This window comes from Fopius arisanus, unplaced genomic scaffold (genome assembly GCF_000806365.1).
Source record: "Fopius arisanus strain USDA-PBARC FA_bdor unplaced genomic scaffold, ASM80636v1 scaffold00015, whole genome shotgun sequence".
Taxonomy (NCBI): Eukaryota; Metazoa; Arthropoda; class Insecta; order Hymenoptera; family Braconidae; genus Fopius; species Fopius arisanus.
In genome coordinates, this window is record NW_011887754.1 from 1,365,190 (window position 1) to 1,386,276 (window position 21,087).

At 37.5% G+C, this 21,087-nt stretch overlaps 2 protein-coding genes across 4 annotated transcripts in view; both read right to left on the reverse strand.

Annotated features, from left to right (window-relative positions):
* LOC105263569 (dopamine receptor 2) overlaps nucleotides 1-11,786 on the reverse strand; it is a 69,554-nt gene extending 57,768 nt beyond the window's left edge. For 2 of the 3 annotated variants that reach the window (XM_011299847.1, XM_011299845.1), the window contains exon 1: nucleotides 11,467-11,786. The gene's annotated coding sequence lies outside the window, so the exon portion shown is untranslated. The remainder of the gene's footprint in view (nucleotides 1-11,466) is intronic. The other variant, XM_011299846.1, reaches the window with a different exon arrangement.
* Nucleotides 11,787-19,352: 7,566 nt separating this feature from the next.
* On the reverse strand, nucleotides 19,353-20,816 carry LOC105263570 (general odorant-binding protein 56d). The gene is made up of 5 exons (XM_011299848.1): nucleotides 20,718-20,816; nucleotides 20,446-20,503; nucleotides 20,158-20,349; nucleotides 19,997-20,061; nucleotides 19,353-19,850 (listed from the first exon to the last, which is right to left on the reverse strand). The coding sequence occupies exons 1-5, from the start codon at nucleotides 20,802-20,804 to the stop codon at nucleotides 19,824-19,826; spliced, it is 429 nt and encodes a 142-aa protein (XP_011298150.1). The 5' UTR covers nucleotides 20,805-20,816; the 3' UTR covers nucleotides 19,353-19,823.
* Nucleotides 20,817-21,087: the final 271 nt, after the last annotated feature.

The window sequence follows — 21,087 nt, forward strand, 5'->3', positions numbered from 1 at the left end:
TTTTATTTATTTATTTTATTTATTTATTTTATTTATTCATTTTATTTATTTATTTTCTTTATTTATTTCTTTATTCTCCTTCAACGCGCGCACACCCAAAGTGATGATTAATATCCGGTATCACAGGGTCAAGAAGGCAGGAGACAATTTAACGAGACCCAATTCAGGGGAATCCATTTTTTATTTTTAATCGATTGGGGGTATTTATTTTTTTTTTTTTCGATATGTTATGGGAATAGAAACCTCCATTTCCTCCTCGGGATGCTCTGGAAATTCAGATGATTAATCGTGCAAGATGGCACGTTCAGACCGGGCAATACGAATCTAGGTGGATGATTTAGAAAACCCAGTAACCCCAGTACCGACTCTCTTCATCTTTCCTGGTGTCTCCGAGGAGTTAAAACGATAAATCTCGAGGACGGGAACTCGTAACACACAGAATTATACCGCATTGGACCTCTCGATGACCTCCTGCATCCGTTCCTTCACCCATTCCTCCAGGAATCGTGGAACATTGTTCTTCGGATTCTTTACCTTCAACGGGGGGGGAAAAAACTGGAGAAATTCAAGCCGGTGCACTTCTCCAGTTTCTCCCGATACATTGGTGTATAAAACCTGGAAGAGGTACTAAATCGTTGTCCAATAAACGAATTTCACGTCTGCGAACACTGGGATAAGGGAGCTGTGTGGGATTACCGGGTTATGTCGACTTTATTCCTTCTCGTTCCACACTTTTCTACCGATTGCTTGCCCGGAGGAAAATATTCAATAAAAATGACATCTCCTCCGTAATTTCGAGCACTCAAATCTGTTTTGTTGCACGTTAAACAGATTTGTTCGGCATAAATAAATAAATTTGTATTTTCTTCACTTAATGTCTCTTTTACTTGATGATCTGGGGGGAAAAAAATTCTAATCGGAATTTTTTTTCCAAATTTTCCAAAAATTTCGGGAAAACTTTTCCGAATTTGTTTTGTATTAAAAAAAAAATGGAAAGCAAAACAATTTCATTTTTGCGAAAGGTTTTGAAGAATTATTCTAAAATTCTTCAAAACATTTCCCAAAAATAAAATTGTTTTGTTTCCCAAATTTTTTTTTTCAAAAGAAAAATTTTCCGAAAAGTTTTCCAGAAATGTTTTTGAAAATTTGGAAAAAATATTTCGATTAGAATTTTTTTTACCCGGGCAGTCATCTCCTCAGGACAAAATGAGAAATCCGATTGAAGGCATCTCGTCTATAATTCAAATTTATTGAAGCGCTATCAAGCCGATTGATCGTGAAATCCAATATAAAATCAACGCTGAGATTTTCTACCCCATACCACACGATTAGTTACACAATTTCCCCGTTGACACTCGAATGCAACTCCGGGGGAATTAAATTCAAATCGATTTCGAAATAGTCGAAGCTATTCCCATGCTCCCATATTTTTTTTCCACCATTCTCTCACGCTTTTATGGTGCTAAATCTCATTGCATTCTTTATTTTTTTTTTTATTTCGCTACCTCTTCGTTTCATCACAGAGGTGCAATTATTTTTACGAGTCCACAAGGATTCTGTGAACGATCTCGCACTTTACCATACAAATATTGGATCTTGACTTGAGTTTCATTTCACCACGTGCACTGTATTATTGCTGGACAGCTCGACAAATACAGAGCAATTATCGAATGGGTTAAAAATATTTTTCCTCGAAATTTCCCATTTTTTACTAAGACAACAGAATTTTTATTAATTTATCGACGTAATTAATTGAAAAATCCATTTTAATCTCATGCGTAAGCGAAATTTTATAAAAAATAAATGAATAAGTCAATAAATTCAAGAAAAATATTGCTCGGCCCTTCCCTAATATCCTATATCAAGACAGGAGTTTGGCCCACCTGTTCGATAGAATAAAAAAATATAAGAATAAAAGTATAACGTTTAGAATAAGATTCACCCGTAAACGAAACCTCTCACGATTCTCTCCTAGTGGCTGTTTGAATTTGCTGTGGAGCAAGTGAGGGTGAAACTCGAGTGAAAATAGAAAAGGGAAAATGGTGCGATTGGCACGTGGGGTAGGTGAATCCATAGTCTAGCGATTTTCAACAAAATAGGGTAGCCAGGCGGATTTGAACAGCGATATGTGGAACTGAGCCTTTCGAATACTCGAGATATCGGACGCACGTAGTCGCCATTTGGTATCACCAAGACACAACCCACTGGTGTGTATGTGCACTTGAATAGGTGAGTTTGCCAATGGACATATTCTTATTCCACTCTCGCACCAAAGATTGTATCGTACCACCCATGGTACCAGTCCACTACTTATCTGAAAGTCCAAGTAGCATCACAAAAGGAGAAAGATATAGTGCACCGAGTGAAAGAAATTGCACGACTTATATGCACATTTCCTTATGATGTGGATTCTCACTTCAAAAAATCTTTCGATGCATCTTTTCATTCACCCTCACCAGCGAAAAAAAAAAAAAATCCAGCCACAACGTACCTTGAACTTTACTCTTAACGAAATCTCTAATTTTTCATTTTTAGAGGATTTCTCAATAAAAATTCTGGGAAATTCAGTTGCTTTGATTTTTCAGTCGATAAATTTTTTTTTATTCAGTTTCTTGGCGCCAATAGTCAGTGGAAATTTTTCTGGGTGAGAAAATTCGTTCTCTGGTACCACTGGCACTTCCTGAAGAAATTCCAGGGGCTGTGGCTTTTGTTATTTTATTCACGAGGTATTCATATTGTCCGGATCGGTGTGAAAGAATAGCATAGATTCTGAAATGGGACACTCGGTCCAGGCGTCATCCCAAGTTTCGTTATCTCGCGTTGATAACGGGTAAAGTTTCAGGGGAAAAGGAAATTAAACTTATTCAATTCAAAATTCTTGTTGTCTCGCATTCTTGTTCGTGGATGTTCTCTTCACACCGGGAATTTCATTTAGTCGTTCGCCGATGTATTCTGAGAGTTGAATGTGTCATGGATTCCAACCGTTGACAATTTCCCGAATTTTTACGAAATGGAATGCTCAAGTTTTGAAAGTTTGGTATCAAAATATCCGCTTGTTCTTCAACAGACATCGATTATTCCAGGATTTATCAGTCTCCCGTAGTTCTGGGAGATGTCTCAGGGTTGAATTTACATTCTGAATTTTCGGAATGTTTTGTCATTCAGTTGACTCGCTGTATTTGTTTCCCCAGGCTTTTGATGCCATCCATAAACAAGAGAATAACAATGGATAAATAATTGAAGCGAATGCATCATAAAGCAATTAACGAGTTCCAATTCGGGTGTATATTGCGAATAAAATCATTATTTATTTTTCAAACTCATTGGACTCCGGATTTCATCCACCACTCATTCATTCATGTTTTAATAATGGATTGACTACTTTTTTAAATTTATAACTAAATTTAATGCTTGAAAAATCGAAAAATCCAAGTCAGCTCTCAAACCCATAAGAATAATCTCATCCTTGAATTTCCCAAAATTATTGAAATGATGTTTAAAAAATTTTTAAACTGAGGAGGTGTTTAATTGTACGAGGGCGTTAGTGGAAATTCTGAGGATAACAGGTCGCAAATGAGTCGTGTTGAGTTGGAATAGGCGATGTGGCACCATGAAAATGTCGTAACGAGGAATCAACAGCCATTAAGAGGTGTATCCAACCCCGAAGAATCCCACCTCTAATGCTCAAATGGTTGGTAAACGCAGGCTAGGGGTATCCGAGCGTCGCAATTCATTAGTACGCCAACGGCCATTGTTCTGTTGTTGTTTGTTGACGAGCTTCTGCTATTTACCCATGTAAAACTTCCGCCACACCATTCCGACTGCAATCAACTGAGCGGTTCATTCTTTCATTAAACTCGTTAATAAATGAATAAGCCAGCAAGTGTTCATCTCACATGAAGCAACTGCCACGAATAGAAATATTCAATAAAAATTGTCTTTTTCATAATTGCACAGTGAAAAATTATTGATTGCATACTTATTTTATTTTTATTTTATTTATTTATTTTTCTTAGATTGAATTTCGATGATACTTATCACTGGTAGCAGATCGTGTATGATGTTTTATCGGGAGGATTAATCATGGCGCACGCAGTGGAGTAATCCAGGGGAAATCAAGGGCCTTCGCCCGTGGTGAACATTTCCCTGGGAATGAGTTGCAAAATGCACAATATCCTCGTGAGAATATCACCCGGGGTATTTCCAGCTTTTGTATACATACTCCCAAGGTGCCAAATGCGAAGAATATTCTCTCTGCTTTCGTTTTCCGGGATGAGAGGGATAAAAAAAAATTGACTAGCTGAGAACGATATCCCAAATTTGAAAGGCACGGGATGTGCTCGCGTGAGTGTGATGATTACATTTTTTGTCCTTATTTCCATCAGCCAACTGTGAAATCCCCAATCCGTGAATTTTCTCAATCGTCCCAGTGCGATAGTCGAGACGCTTGCAAGATAATGGATTTTTTTTTTCTTGTTGAGAATGAAGGCATTGGTTGCTCGAGAATAATTTCGAGGAAGATTGTCTCACATTCTTGACTATTCCAAATTGATTGAACTCTCTGAGAAGAATCTCGTGGATATAGTCTCCCCTTTCCATGAATTTCAATGGGCGAGGGAAATAAACGATCCCGAGGGTTTAAAATATCATCGATCAATCATCTGTCAATTAGGCAACATCAAGTGATAAAATTCTTCCCTTCTGATTCATATTTCTCATTGATCGATTTTTTATTTCTCCCTCGCTCTATCCTAATTAATGCTTAATGAAGAATTTTACGGAATTACCAATATCTCTCGGCTATTTTCCGTCGAGGAAAAATTAAAGAAAAGAGATCGATTAATTATCGATCTTCACCCCAAAAATAATGAACTCAAAAAATTACTCTACCGATGATAATTCTGGAAATTTTAATTCTCTCCTTCTCTTGAGGGGATTAAAAAAAATCCTGAGAGTAAATTAGCATCGATAAAAATTCGGTGGGAAAATCGTATAATTATATAAATGAAAAACCCCAAATCGCCGACCGGAAGTGTCGCCGGTGAAAATTTTCACCGGTGCATGCACCCCCAATATTCCGTTTAACAAATAAAAAATGAATAAAAATGGCAATCACGATGACGGAAACTGACACTCGTGATCACGCGAGTCCTCAACACTTGGTGACATGTGTGGAAGGTATACACCTCGCGCCACAATAAATCATTGTTCACAAGTGGCCTCTCGACGTCGAGCCATTGTCGACACAATTGAAAGATTGTCAACCAGAACTAGTCACGCTCAGGCACCGGAAGTCACAGTATCCCGTCAAAACACAATTCGTGATGTTATATATCGCTAACTCGAACGAAATCCTGGTAATTCGTCTAATCCATCTACCCCTGCGCCACCACTTCATCCTCCATCCTTCACTCTTTAGTTAAGACGTGATAAGATATATGACGCGAGTTTGGTTATCAATTCTGCGGAGGAAGCACCGAATCAAACCAACCGTTACTGGAGAGACATCCACTAATCCTAGACTGACATTAATCTCCTACATAGTTTTCAAAACTAATCTGAAACTCAGCAGGTCTCGTCGATGATGGACTTATCTACTTTCATCGGATATCACCTGTTCACCTGACACTAGCCTCCACTCCACTTTATTCATCTCGTGTACAGATAATTTTTCAACACCATCCATAAATTTATCTCTCGATTACAAAATTATTTTTGAAATTATCAATTGATCAACTTGATTCTTGATGATTCATCATTAATTTTTTATTACATTGGATTGCTCAGAGATGAGAATATTATTTGCAACATGAATTTGCGGTGACATTAGGAAAACAAATTGTTGTACTTCATTAATGTTACTTTTCAAATCACTTGTCGCGTGACCATGCAAATAACAGACGTGCCGGGTAGACAGCATTGGTCGGATCGATTTGCCAATCTCGTGCCTCCCCTTCATGAATTATGAACAGACACATTCCAATAATTTATATACAGGAAATCCACTTTTCTCAGCTTGAGGATCATTCAAAAAATCATTCCCCCCATTTTTTGAATACCCCCCCTTTTAATCCCCGGGTGGGATAATTAATAAATAATTAATTATCCCATTATCCAATCAAATCAAATAACGATTCCTACAAAATTGCGGCTGGCTGATGCAGTTGTAAGGATTTAATGAAAAAACAACAATGACAGAATAATTCTCATCAGCACCAGTGGACAAAAGAGATGGAGACAAACGAATTGGAATGAAAAGAAAATGTAATGACACGTAAAAAGGGGCAAATTGAAGTGGTCGAATGAAATGACGCTGAAATAACGGAAAAGTTGATTGTTCATCCCTCTTGAATTTGCCGTATCAACTCGAAAGCCCTTTGTGTCGAGCCTTTTGTTTCCAATCAGCTACACAGTTATATGTATTGACAACTTCCGGTTCCAATGTGAACTCGTTGCATTAGTCTAATGGACTCAATGCATCCCACCTCAGAAACTCGTCTTTCCTAATGTATTGTCACTCGGTACCTCTCATTCTTCAATGGACAATTGCAACGAGACACGTACCAGCTCTCGTTAATCATCATTACATTAGTACCACGCGTTGTGGCTAGTTATCTTCATTAAGAGTGAGGAGAGCGTGCATCATGCATCCATCCAGATTGATATGTTGATTAATTAATTGACGGTGTCATGAGAATTTAAACAAATACAACGGATTGAATGATTAATTTAACAAATTAATTAATAATCCACCTGTGATTTGAATCCTTCAGGCTAGTCCCTCGGTGCGACATATCGTATGCCGAATTAATGGCGATTGATATATCGATACATGGTAATTATCAATTCCATCCGTGGCTTGGATATTTGCGCCCATTTTCCAGTGTCTCTGATCATTTAAATAATCTATTCCGATGGGAGAAATAATTCAGTTTGACTTTCGGTAGAGAGGGTAAACAGATGCTGAACTCGTTGAATTAATTATCGAACTACAGTCTTGATAATCGAACTGAGATTGAGCGTTTTATCCAGCACATCAAACCCACTGGAATTGTTCTGTTGTCCCAACGAAACCAAACATGATGATAATGTTTATTGTTAGTGTTTGAGGGAAGCGATTATGTAATTACGAATAATTGCCACCGGTGTGGAATAAGTACTATCGAGCCGATTCAGTATCATCGATTTTAAATCAATTAATCGAGCCTCCCTTCTAGGCCAGTTTATCCAGTCAACTACTCCCACCACCCTTCTTTAACCCCTCATAAACTCATTCATCATCAATTGGAATTCGAGTTCCTACGCCAACAACAACCACCACTGGCAAATTCCATGCCACCTGCAACCCAGGAATTTCACTCGATTGCTTTCGATTTTACAAAAATTCCACAAGCCAAGCTTCATTACTTATTTTTACTGACATTCAGCCATTGCATTGGAAACTGGGTCATCAGGAATTTACTGGAACACGTGACCATTAAAAGAGGTTATCATTCAGATCCATTTTAACTTTTCACTCTGTCCTGTTATTTCACTGCGAAAAAATCATTTTCAAACGAAATCATCGTTTAATTATTCATATTTTTTAATCATTTAATTATCCCTCCAATATTCCTTCAGGTCTATGTATTGAATCAAACCGGATTTTTTTTTTTGTAATATGAAATTAATTTTTAATGGAATTGTCAAATTATTGGAGAATAAAATGGAAATGAATTTTATTTTGCGTTCGGGATTGTCAGAAATTGTAATTGTTTTAATGGAAAATTTCAAGAATTATTTTCGGATTATCTCGCTTTTCGACAGGGATGAAAATTTATTGTAAAAATCACCCCTTAATTATTGTTGTCATTTTCACTGACATTCAATTGGAAATTTCCATTTTGTGTAAAAAATCCCGAAAAAAATGGCTATTTTCGATTGAAAAACAGGAAAATGTATTCTTCAGACGGCAGACAGCTGATCTTGAATGGAAAATAGAAATCCTCCGTCAATATTGGCAATAACGAATAAGCAGAGAGGAGTTATCACTCAGAAAGCACTTACGAGGTTATAGGTTTTCCACCACAAAGAGAAACCAGTCGGAAAATTCGAAACATGCAGTCCCCGTTGCAGATATAAAACTGTCGACAAATGTTTTATATCCGAAGAAGCTGGGAAAATTCAGTGGCCGAGTTTTAGAAAGAATTGGTATTTTACCGAAAGGATGAAGACACTAGTGTCCAAATGTGGGACTTCAAAGGACATTCGGGTGAACTTTTAGGCCGATTGGAAATTTGAAGAAAAAAAAAATGGAGTGAAGATCGAGAGTTTATTGGAAACACGAAGCAAGAACTTTTTAATCGGGCGACAGGTCACGCAAGTGATGTTTTCACTGGTGAAAGTTTCACAATTTTTCTCTTCGGATAATGAAAAATTCTCTGACCTCTCAGTTGGATGATTCCGAGATCACGGGATGGTAATCACTGGTCCAGAACAGCTTCCTGTCCCGATTTATTAAACTTTCATAAGTCATTAGTGACTAGCAAGTAACCGAAGGATTGCAAATTTTTTTTTCGATTATTCATCATTGAATATCATTCCGCTATTATTCTCCACCTTTCAGAGGTTTGATAGGTTCATGGAATTTTTTCACGTAACCGGATACTCAGATTACAATAACGACACAAGTCTATTAGAGACTCCAAATAATTTTTTAAGGATTTAATTGATGCCTTGAGCGAAGCAGGCAGTACAAAGTGGCAATTTTAATTCATTTTTTTCATGGCCCTGGTGGTTAAAAAAAAAAACCGAATCTTTCACTTTTTCCCGAAACTTTACCCCACGACCTGAATAAACTCTTTCGTGTAATTTTCCATGGGTTTGTTCGTTCTAGAATACGTTGGTTGGAGAAAGTCGATGGAAAAAAGGTGATATTGTAGTGAAGAAAGGGCTCACCAAATAAAGAGATGGTACATCTTGAGAAAGTTTTCGATAAAACTAAACAATTTCAAGTTTTTAGATTTAAAACTCTTTACTTGGCAAAGAGAGGGACAACCACTCAACCACCCTATCTTCACGACAATGCGCTTTTTACCTATCATCCTTCTCATACTTTTTTTGATATTTTTCTTGATTCTTTTTCCCCTTCGCTCTGCACCGAGGGAAATCGCCTGGCTACCAAAGTTTCACCTGCCAGGGGATAACCAACTCTAACTTTTTTAATCGTTCTGCCTTGACAACCCGAGGAGGCATGAGAGTATGAGGGAAATTCTGTGGAAAATAGAGAAAAAAAACGGGGGAGAGAGGGGGGAAATTTCTATGTGAATTTTCCGATGAAAGATTTTCTCTCTTGGATTTTCTCTTTTATCGGAAATCATGGCAATCAACACATTTTTTTTTCCATGGAGTTTTTTTGACGGACAGGGGAGTACGGGGGGGGGGGGATCAAAAGTTTAATTTTAGAAAGCATTTTGAAAAAAATCTTCTGCTTTGACGTTTACTCTATTTTTCCCATTCATTTTTTATAAAGTGTATTTTTCAACACGGCTCAACCCACTTCTTACCTCTTTGTGACTGACTTTTTTATTCATCATTCATCTTCCTGATTGCCTCCATTGTTTTCCATCAATCATTCATTTTGATGATGCATTTTCATAAATTCGTCGTAAAGGCAATGGATTCCATTTTTTTTCCTACGCGTTTCCACTTGATCGAATCCATTTATCAAATACATGTGGAACTAATGAATTGCCTTTTTCATTTCGCATGGAATTTTCCCGACTCTCAACTTTTGCAAATGAAAATAAAAAAAAATATTCTCCCAGTTTAAATAAATATTTGAAATTTTTCTCTTTTCGCGCGATTTTTTTTTAAATTTAGAAAAATGCAATGGGTGCAAAAAGAGTAATCGAATGACTATATCATGATTGGGTACTCTTGTATCTGCAATTAGGGAATTAAGGAGCCAATTAAGAGAGATAAAGTTTATCCCCTGATGGGATATCCAGTGGCAGGTTGAGGGGAGAAAGAGAAAAAAGGTGGAAAGGACACATCCCCTGGGTAAAGTAGATGTGTCTGAAGTGGATACGTTGGGCATCGGGGGATTGACGGAGCAGTTGGGAAAACGGAAGACGGAGTTTTGTAAGAATCAAGACATCATCTTTCCGCAAACTCCAACGCTTTCCAACATCCCCTCCCAGAAAAATAACCAGAATCGAGGAAAACAGTGAATCTTATATTTTTGTCACTCCATTTTTTCCAGAAATTTTAATCTAAACCGAAAATCAAATTTTCAAAATCACTCTTTTGAGGAGATGAATTTCCAAGAGCCTGTGAATTCTTTCAATCATTTTTTTTTTATTATGGATAAAATGTTTGAGTTATTTTTCGAGTCACTGAAAATTTCCATTCCGTCAGCTTCTTCAGGGAAGAAAAATTCTGTTTTGGACCCTTCATTATTTATGAAGAACCCCAGCCGAGAGTCTTTACGACAGTCTCATAAAACAAAATTTTTAATACTCTTAAAAATTATGTAGATTAGGGCCATAATTTAAAAAAGACCACTGTAAACTCTCACCACATATAAAAACCGCGGGAAAATCAAATAAAATGCAGTGGCATTTAATTATCTCTAATGTTCACATGATGAACCAAAAACACTCGCTGATAACATCGCGAATTTCGCAGGACATTTTACGATGGGGAAAAATTCATAAAGAAAAATGTTATTACTCCGCATAAAAGTGAATAGAAGGCGATGAAGAGGGCGAGTGTATGGTTTCTCCTGTGATCGATAAAAAATGGCAATTCATGTCAATAAATGGATAACCGGAGAGAACTTCGAGTTGATGATGAAGAAAGGATGAAATTTATTGACAGAAGGAGATATATTACTGAAACTAAACATATCACGATTTTGCCGTGTCACTCTGATTGTTTATCCACCAGTTTGGAATAATCGTGAGGTGGTGGGTGGGTTGATTAGGGTCAACATATATTTTCGAACGTAAAACTGCATTTTACGACATTGGATCATGTGTACCACTGGTATTCACCTTTTACGACACCGCCAATACCTCCAGAACTGATGATTTTCGGCTTGACAATCGTAATTCAGAAGAGTTAACTGCACATACCCCTAAATTCATCCCTGAACTCTTCCCTTTAGGGCAGTAAAAAATTTTTATGTTACTTTTCTGCCGACATATTCGTTCCGCATGTGCCATAAAAATATTTAGGGCTGAAAAAACTAATAGTCAACCGTCCAAAAAATTCTCATCGAGAAAAATCCACGCGTCCAAAACTCTTCAATACAATTACATCCTCCCACAATTTTTTTACCAACCCCCGCGTCTTCAATTACTCGTTAATTTCACCAAGAAAAGACGTTAAAAAAAGGGGAAGAAAAAAAAATTGAACACAGGGTGGTAACTGAGTTAAAACAAGAGGAAATCCCGATAAATAACTTTTCCAACTTTCTTTTACCTTAAAAAAATTCACCTTTTCCCCACTGAAAATTGAATTAAACTCGTTTCCTTCCTCGTGACTGAAGAATCCCGGGAGAAGGACCACCTTAAATTCACAGGGACTAGCACATTGAACAATCACAGAGGGTAACTTATGAAATCCACTTGTAATTAATCCACTCAAACTAATCAACGAAAAATCCAGTGAGGCGAAAAATGAAAATTCGATAGCATTTTAATTTTTATCGATCACGTCAATTGGCATTGATTGGGTTTATTATTGTCACGATAATGCGACAATATTGGAGTTAGTATTGTTCCTCGTTCTAAGGCGGGAGTTTCGCGGTTTGAGACAGACTGCCGCCGCGTGGCTGAAAAGCTCGTCACTTTGTTGGCGCTTGCGCAATTTATTTACCCACGCAACTTCAGCCCTTACACCCACATTTCTCTCTCACTCGTTAATCACCTCTCACTCCAATTCCAACACTGCTCTTTTTTTCATACCATCGGTATCCCCTTGTTCATTTCGCTCACATCAACCCGATGTACACAATTCTATCTCAACCCCTTGGCTATCCGATTCCGATTTCGATTTCGATTTCTTTCGAGAAAAATATTTCCACTCAGCTCATTCCCTCGGAATTCCTTCCCAGACAAATAAAAATAGTCATTCATTACTTGCAGAGGCGGGAAAAAAAAAATTCACGCTAGCTATTTCTCAGTTGTAAAATAAAATGAGAAATGTTTTTTTTAGGGAGAATTCGATTATTGTAAATTCAAATATTAATAACAATTTTTACACTCGATTTTCCAAAAACATTGTAATATCCTTTTCTCAACGAATCTCAACAGCACCCACAGTAAATGAAATAACCAAACAAAAGATGAAGAAGAGGCAAGATGAAAAGAAATCCAAAGCCCGCCCCAAAACAAAACGCCATTTTCTCAAATTCCCATTCTACCTCCTCAACTGCATTTATTCTGGTGTCTTTGTGTGGCGTACGTCACAGAGAAATGAATGAACTCTCGAGAGGTACATCTCCATTAGACACGGATAGCAAATCCCAGTGGCAGAAGAGGAAACCTCAGTTTAATCTTTATCCAACCGAGCCACGAATCCCTGGCTTGACTCGCGCATGCCACGATGGGCTCATCCTCGTTATTACGGTTATTACTTCATTGCCGGCACAACTTCTCTTCCTCTGTACCTCCCAGACCTCGTTGTCAACGCTATTCGGCGGTTGAACCGTACGTGTGAGGCCACTTGACTTGAACTGTTGATGTACAGCTTTTAGTTGTCTGCACTTGAGTTACTTACGGACCGATATGCTTGGCAGTCACGAAATACATCACAACATGAGCTTTCCACCATCCAAGTATTCACCAAGTACCGTCAACTATTGAATTTAACGCTCCAGATCATCTGGTGATTATCAAATTCATCAACAAGAATTAATCTGCTTTATAATTAACACTCACTAAATTTTACTATTTAAAATTACCCTGAATTACGGGGGTGAGGCGAAATGTTACTAGAAATTGAAATATCAATCTTTATTAAATTTTCATTTTCAGAATATTTTCAATAGTCGCGTTTTTTAATTGAAACGATAATTATCGGATTATTGGGTAATTAATGTCACTTGAATCACGTTTAACTCGTTTGGTCTTTTCATTAATTTTAGGGGAAATCGTTAATTCCGTTTGTTTTGTGTAATTCATTGAATGTTGCTATGGAAATTATTTCTTCTCTCCCCTTGGTGCCACAGCAATGAGGCTTACAGCATCCGCTCGTCTCTCTCACCCTGGAAATCAATGAAAGGAAATTGATACTTACAGTATAGATTTTTTACAGCGGATTCTGCAAATATCCAGCTGCTGCAATCCCTACGGATAGCACTTTAATTTCTTCAATAAAAATTCATCAACCGATTGAATTAACACTCCGTGTAATCGACTCCGTTAATATTTCAGTATTTCCACCCATTTCCAATTCCACGAAAAATAAATAAAAAGGCCACGAAAATCATTTCAATTCAGTTCTCCCCAGTGCACACGAAAGAATAATTTTCCACCTCTCGGGCCGTAAAAAAAGACCATTCAAAAAATGCCAATTTTTATGTACCCCCAGAACCGCAATTCCGATGCTAAAAGAATAAAAATAAAAATCGCGGTCCTCAAATTTTAAAACCAAAAAATGGTATTTCCCGTTGGTGGATATCCCAATTAAATTCACTCGAACGGGAAAATTCCGGGAAAATGGAATGAAAACGAAATATGTGAGATAAATGATGGAGAATTATTCCAAATGCACCGGGAAAAAGTTGAATAAAAATTACTAGGAAATTGTGAGAAATTTTAATGAGAGGGAAAACTACTTGTGCCCACAAAAAAAAAATACGTCACGATTATTAAACCTCAGGACTTAACGAAATTAATAAATAATGAGACAATATAAAGCGAAGTGACATAATTCAATTATTGGGTCCACCTCACCTGAGCGTTTGCAGCAGCCCTTTTTTTCCTCCTTGGGTTGATGAGCTTTAGAATTTCCTCCGCAGCATCCAACGGCCTCGGACCTCATACCTGGACAACACTTGGGCCCATCATCCTGTTTTCTCTCCCTGTGCAGGTCAATAATGCAATTTTTAACGAATTACAATTCCCCAATTATTCCCCCGATGAAAAAAATCTGAAAAAAAAGACTCATTGTTCTGATTTTAGTGAGGGGTCATTAATTCGTAAATATCATGACGCAATGATTGATTATTGTACATGATTTCGGGACTGGTTTCATGTTTTTTTACAGATCGGATTCGTACAGGGATTTTATCAATGAATAGTCCGGCCTCGGACCTCGGATTTCGAAATTTTATTTCACTCACCTTTTGCCACCGCAACAGCCCCCGTTGCTCTTCTCCTTCGGCATTTCTTTCCTGTCATTACTAAAAAATAAATTGAAGGTTCTTCTTGTTACTGGATGACGGGATTAAAGATTTGTTAATAAAGAAAAATATTATGAATTATGACATGCGATGAATGAAACATTTCTGGAAATTTCTAGTCTCATGACTGCACTGCAGTGAAATTCTTCATGGCCCGAGTTATGCCGTAAAAGAATGATTTTTTTTTTAAATTAATGAAAATATCCTGCAAGAGACCGAAACCGAATTTCTCTTTTTTGCATTCATTACAAATTTTTCTCCCTATGACGACAAATATGAAAAATAATCTGAAATGTTCAACTCAATGCACTCGCTGGGCGGAAATTCCTCTTTGTTTCAGTTATTTTACGAATTTCGTTACACATACCCATCGCATCGACAAGTGACCTGTCCAGAGTATCCCTTCTGTCCGCTGACCTTTCTGTTAACACAAATGAAAGGAAAAATAGTGAAAAAATACTGAATTTTTTCGCTCACGGAGATAAATATCCAAGAGAATTTACGGAACTCACAATTTTCTCAGCGGTTACGGAAACAACTCAGAAATGTTAAGTACCGGAAATTTTTTTTACAGAAATTCCGGTAGTCACTCTAATAAAAACTCGGCAAAAATCCTATCCTCCACGAAATTTCGAAAAACCCATAATTTTTATTGAGCACTAAATTCTCCTGCCTACGCTAAGAAAAAAAAATGCAAACTCATGATTTTTTCTGGATTCTCCACTCAATTCTACATTTTATCCAGATGTAAGTTATAAATTGGAGATTCCAGAATCAAATAAAAAAATCTGGAATTAATTTTTATTTAGTTTATGGACAAGTACTCACGAGCAATGATCACACATGATGGCACTCGAAAATTTTCCGGAAATAAAAACCAAGAGTAAATATGAGCCCCCAGGCAGGACTGGGAATTTTTTATTTGACGTTAACCCTCAGTGGTCTTTTGTTTTCTGGTAGGAGAGATGATAAGGAGAACGTGAGAACGTTTTCTTTGTTTTTTTTCTTCTCGTCTCTTTTTTTCGAGCATCATCGCTCAAAATCCCCGATCTATCACGATGAAAATTAAAGAGAAAAACTCCAGGTCGATTTATCTCACCCATTCTGTTATTTCCCCATCCATTTTCCCCGCGAGCAACACCGTATCATTTTTTTTCTGATGTATTCAGTCGTTTAAAATCAAATATGCCGACTCTCTCTTATATTCCACTGGATTCTGGATATTTTATCATATTTCATTTTCATAGGCAAACACAAATGAATAACTCATTGCTCTTTTAACACAAAAGATTCTTCAACCTCATGAGAAAAATAAAAACTACTTTTGACGCTAGTAGAATTATTTTACCCTCAATTTTCATGAAGATTGTCAACGATTTTCAAAATAAAATATCTCATGAAAGAACAGTAACATCAAAAAAGTAAAAAATCCGTCATTTTTAGAATTAAAAGGGCTTTTCATTGCATCTTACCCCATATTTTTATCACTGCTGGTTCCCGAGATATCCGCCGATAAACATCGACCAGGGGTTGGATTTAGCCGTGCATAAAATGCCACTTTACACACGGTGTGTGGAAAAAATAGAAAACACATTGGCAGTGAATGGAAATGAGTAACAGTCGGTAAGACGGAGGATTTCGGTCGTATAATGGGGATTTCTCATATGCACTCCGCATATGAGAAATCCCACGCGTGGTTTGGAATCCGATGATCCCACCAGTGGGTTATCCACCCGCATCCAACACAACCCATTGGGTTATATGGGATGATAGAGAGTATCAGGCGTTGCACCTCGTCATTCCCCTGTGGCCTGGACACCCGGAGCTTTATTGGAAGCCCATTCTACAGTGCGTATCTCCAGCGTCTTATTATCCCTTCGGGAATTCCCACGAACGGAATAAACTTTACGAAAACTACGTGACAATTCACCCAATCTGGACGCTAAATGTATTTTTATGACCTAGGGAAGTAAAATGGAGGACACCTTAAAAATTCCTCATGCGAAATTATCAGTGAATTCGATATTATTTTTAAATCGTTATATTTTAAATTCAATAAAACAATCTTATACTTCAGGAATTATTGATTCTCATTCCGTATTTCATGATTATCGTGGGGATATGTGACAGGAAAAGGTTTTATGCTATTTCCCGCTCATCAAGATTTCACAGCACCAATTCCCAGTCACGAAAATCTCCCAATTCCTGAGGAGAGCGATAAAAAAATCCAAGGCGCGTCATTGGAAAAATGAATTTATCTCTCTAAATTAGAATTTTTTTTTCTCCTCTACCACAATTTCCTGGAAGTAGGTGGTGCATCTTTATAAATCGTTGAAGGGGCCACTATCTGATACCAAAAGATATGACGGATCGAATTACGATCAATACATCAAGCGTCCGAGAAATTTTAGGCTCTCCACTCCCTGAAAATATTGATGTATCGTTATTGCTCAAAGGGAATTCTATCTGTCCCTCGGGGCTGAATTCCTCATTACAATATTCATCGTTCACTTCCTAGGATTAGGGATAAAAATAAATAAATCCAAAAAATGCCGAAAATGTAATTACAAGGTGGATAAAATTCCAGGACAAATATGAGGTCAGAGGAGCGCTGTTGGAATGAGGCTGTGAAGAATAAAATGGTGGAGTGAGTTCAGTAGTAAAGAAAGGGGAAAGGTGAAAAGAAAAAAAAAAAGAAAAAAGATTGAATTGAGTGGGAACGGATCCGAGTCCCGAGTCCGACGGTGGACTTGTCGGATTTTTTCAACTTGCCAGGGTGAGGAGCCCTCGTACCATTTTAACATTTAAATTGCACGTACCGGTGTGGAGGAGCAAAAGGATAGAGGTAGAAAGCCGACCAGTGTGCGGTTAAACTAGTGCCATCATCCTGAGACCCCTGGAATTGACTTTAATCGCGGCCTCTGGGGCTTCGTTAATAAAGTTTTAATTGAGATTCTCACTGAGGTGGGAAAAATTGGCCAGCCATTGATCATGCCGACATCGCTGACAGTTGCATCCAAATCTTCCGGCAACAATTCCACATGATTAAGCAGATGAGTGAAATGAAAAGAGTACTTCAATCAAGTCAAATGAATTTTTATTTTTAATTAAAATAAAAAAAAATAAAAGTATTTCACCAAGTATTTCACGTAATTTCGGTTAATTCAATAGAATCGTGTTTATACGCAACCCGTGAAGTATGAAACTTGAAGCCCTCGAAGGCCTGACTCCGCCCATGAAAAAGCTGAAGTAAAAGCCCTAATTACCATAACAATGAAGTACCAATGCCCCTCCCCTTCCCCATTGGCGTTGTATAAATACTACCTATTCATTCATCAAGATGGATTTCACATGCATCGCACCGTTCATTTTTGTTAAATCCACAAATCCGGTGGGATGAGTGACATGTACGTACGGTATCATGTTTAACACAGAGACAATTGTTGACGTGTATGAGGGGCCCGTGGTATTGTATACAAAGTCCCATCGCAGAAACGTGTTATTACTGGGCGAGAGAGTTGCATGGACGAGTGAATTCTGCGCTGTCCAGGGTGAGAGGGACCAGAGGAGAGGATTTAAATGTTTTCTGGTGATGGGAGAGCCACCAACCTGGAGGACAAACAGCCCGAGTGTACGCCACTTGACAAAACCAGCAGTAGGCGTAATTCCATGTTTAAACTGTTGTACCAGAATTACTGGGATATTACCGGGATATTCTTGACACCAGGATAGAAGTCATCTTTATTTTCATTAATACGGATTTTTCTTCAATTATCATCAAGGACGAAGGGAGGAAAACGAATCCATGAATTTTTTTCGAAAATTTCATGATACACTCAGCCCTGGAATATTAATATATTCGACGAGTCCAGTTGGTGAATATCACACCTGGAATTTGACATTGGATAGGAGAGGAATATCCTCGGGCTCTCTCTTGTTACGATGGATTCTCTCTGGTGCACATCCACCAATCGTATGAGGACTGTAAACGAAAACTCCAATGTTTCATGCTGTACGCTGAGTTCAATCTATCCTTCAAAACCTTCCAATTTGTTTTGCACGTCTCACTGTGTATGAATACCTAGTGTGGATATACCTTTTTTGGGTAAACAAAAAAAAAAATATCGTGCAGCGCAATCCAAATCTTTTATGATGCACCGATGGTTTGGTGCGGATGACAGTCTGATTGAACGCTGGGCTTTTCCACTCGTTTGAACATGCTGAGAATTAATCCCGGTACTATTTTTTTAAGAACTCAGCTTTTCCACTGGGATAACCGTTTTGATGTTTTCAGCGGTGACCAGAGGCGAAGTACGAGCACGATTTAAATAAATTTCTCTTGGTTCTATCATTTTTTTTTTCGCTATGATATGTAACGAAAAATAAAATGTCGAGATTCAGTTGCGGTTAACGGGGAAAATTCGCATCCACCGGCTTCTGGCCAGGACCGATTTATAGTGCCAGCAGGAAGAAGTGGGAAACACGTCATTGGAAAGACGCCAGACGACTGGGAACAATTTCCTCCAGGGAAAACGCCATCTGATTTGCGTAACTTGATCCCTCAATTCATCTTTAATTCACTTTGAAATTACTCAGAATATCGTTAAACCGATGGAAAATGGAAAATTATTAGACTGATATTGGATGGTTTTATCTGGAAGATGATATTCACCAATTGCCCAATGAGAGTTCAAGTTTTCCGCTATTTTCCTTGCGCCCTTGACCCTCATTTTTTTTATACTCGAGGATTCAACTGTGGAATTCAGACGTTAGATTCTCATTCACTTGTCGAAAAAGTTTTCGCTGTGTCTCAAGCAGAAGTTATTTGGCACATAACGGCGAGCCAAATTTTCGGGGAATGGAAATAAAAAGGGAATGGATTCGGGACGGGAAAATTGTGCAGTGAAATGTACGTGACTCGTGACCTTTGGAATTTTAATGCACTTTTTTTTCAAGGGAATATTTTTACTGTCGCTACAATGCGAAGTGACAGTAATTATGACAAAACATTGATAATTTTTTTCAATGGAGGATATATAATTTTTTATGCACAATTATTTTTAGCCGTATAAACATCGTGTTGTTAACTTGAATGGATGGACGGATCGTCAGGGAATGAAGAGCTCATTCTGCATTCGTCCGGGGAATTAAAAAATTCATTTATTCCAGAATTTTTTACGTCTTGATACTGTACTCCCACCTCTCGTTAAACTCGGTACAGTCAATTTCAAATGAACGAAAGGGGCTAGTCGGTAAATCGATAAGTGCGGAATTTTCTTGCCGGCCGCTGTTTAAAAAGTTGGCAAAATAAAACAGGAGAACTTTTGCAATAAAATTGAAATAAATCATTACGGATAAAATTCTGAAAATAGTCTATGAATTGAAAATCCTAATGTTGATAAATAATTTTCTTTACAACTTCCTTCAATTTCTACACAAAGGCAACAATCTTCAATATCTGAAAAAAATATCATAATAAATACAATAAATTGGTTGTAAAAATAATTTTAGATTTGAAATGTAGACTTTTTTCTATATTCTCACAGATTTCAGTTGAATTCGGTAAAAAAAAAAGAATAAAATGATTTGGAAAATGATGAATACCTGCGGTTCAGCCTTGTGATAACATTTCAATATCTGGAATGCCTTATCACATGTATCTCTGCTCGCTATAATAATTTCTCATTAGGAAAATTTTTGGGAAAACTCGAAAAGCCCGAAAATGTTGAAGTGATAAAAAATTTATCTCAGAGCGATCGACTTACGAATTTTTTTGCACCTCTCGAGAATTTTTCTGGAAGATCCCTGAATGCCCCACGGTAGATGCCTGAGGGTCTTATCAATATCAATATCCGTTTCCCCAAAAATTCCATTCTTCTGCAGGAAACACTTGATATAGCACTTGAGTTTTCTATCCTCCGGCTGGAAATTCCCCGCCCGCAGTTTCTTCAACCCACCTGAAAACCAATTCATGCAATCTCACAATTTTCCCCCATTTGTTAGCGAAATTTCACTCAGTCCCAATTATTCTGCGGAATAATCTTCTGACTCACCCCAGGAGACACCAGTCTGCTTGCGACATTCCCTCCGGATGTCAGCTTCAGCCCCCAACTGAAATAATTAATTTTCCGATTTTTTCCAAGAAAGCAAGAGATTTCGATACACTCATCAAAATTTCTCAAAATTTCAATTAGCGCTTACAACAAAAATCAAAAAGAGAATTATTAACAGTGTACGGTCAATCAATAATAATTATTCCCCTGGCCAACAGAATGACAAATATTTAATGCGGCCACGGATGAATTTAATTAGCAAATACACTCACTAGAGCTAGGAGTAAGGCAGTGGTAATTAGAGCAATTGAGACAACCCTCATTGTGGGCAACGGGAAAAGCAATAGTCGACTGTGCATAAAGAACGTGCAACTGACTGTTACCAACTATTAATCTTACACCTATAAACCGTCTGATTTATTGCCCACCATTTTTAAATGTTAGTAAAGGCACTGGGCCGAATTAATGAAAAGCATTAAAAATTCTGCTGCTGGGGTTTTCTAATTAGCCTCCAACAAAAGTTACGAGGCAACTTTTTGAATTATTGTATTCTCATAGGACATTGAAAATATTCCAGTGTACAGATTGAAATATATTTAATATAGCATTGAATCGCAAGTTATGGAAAATTAAATTATTGCT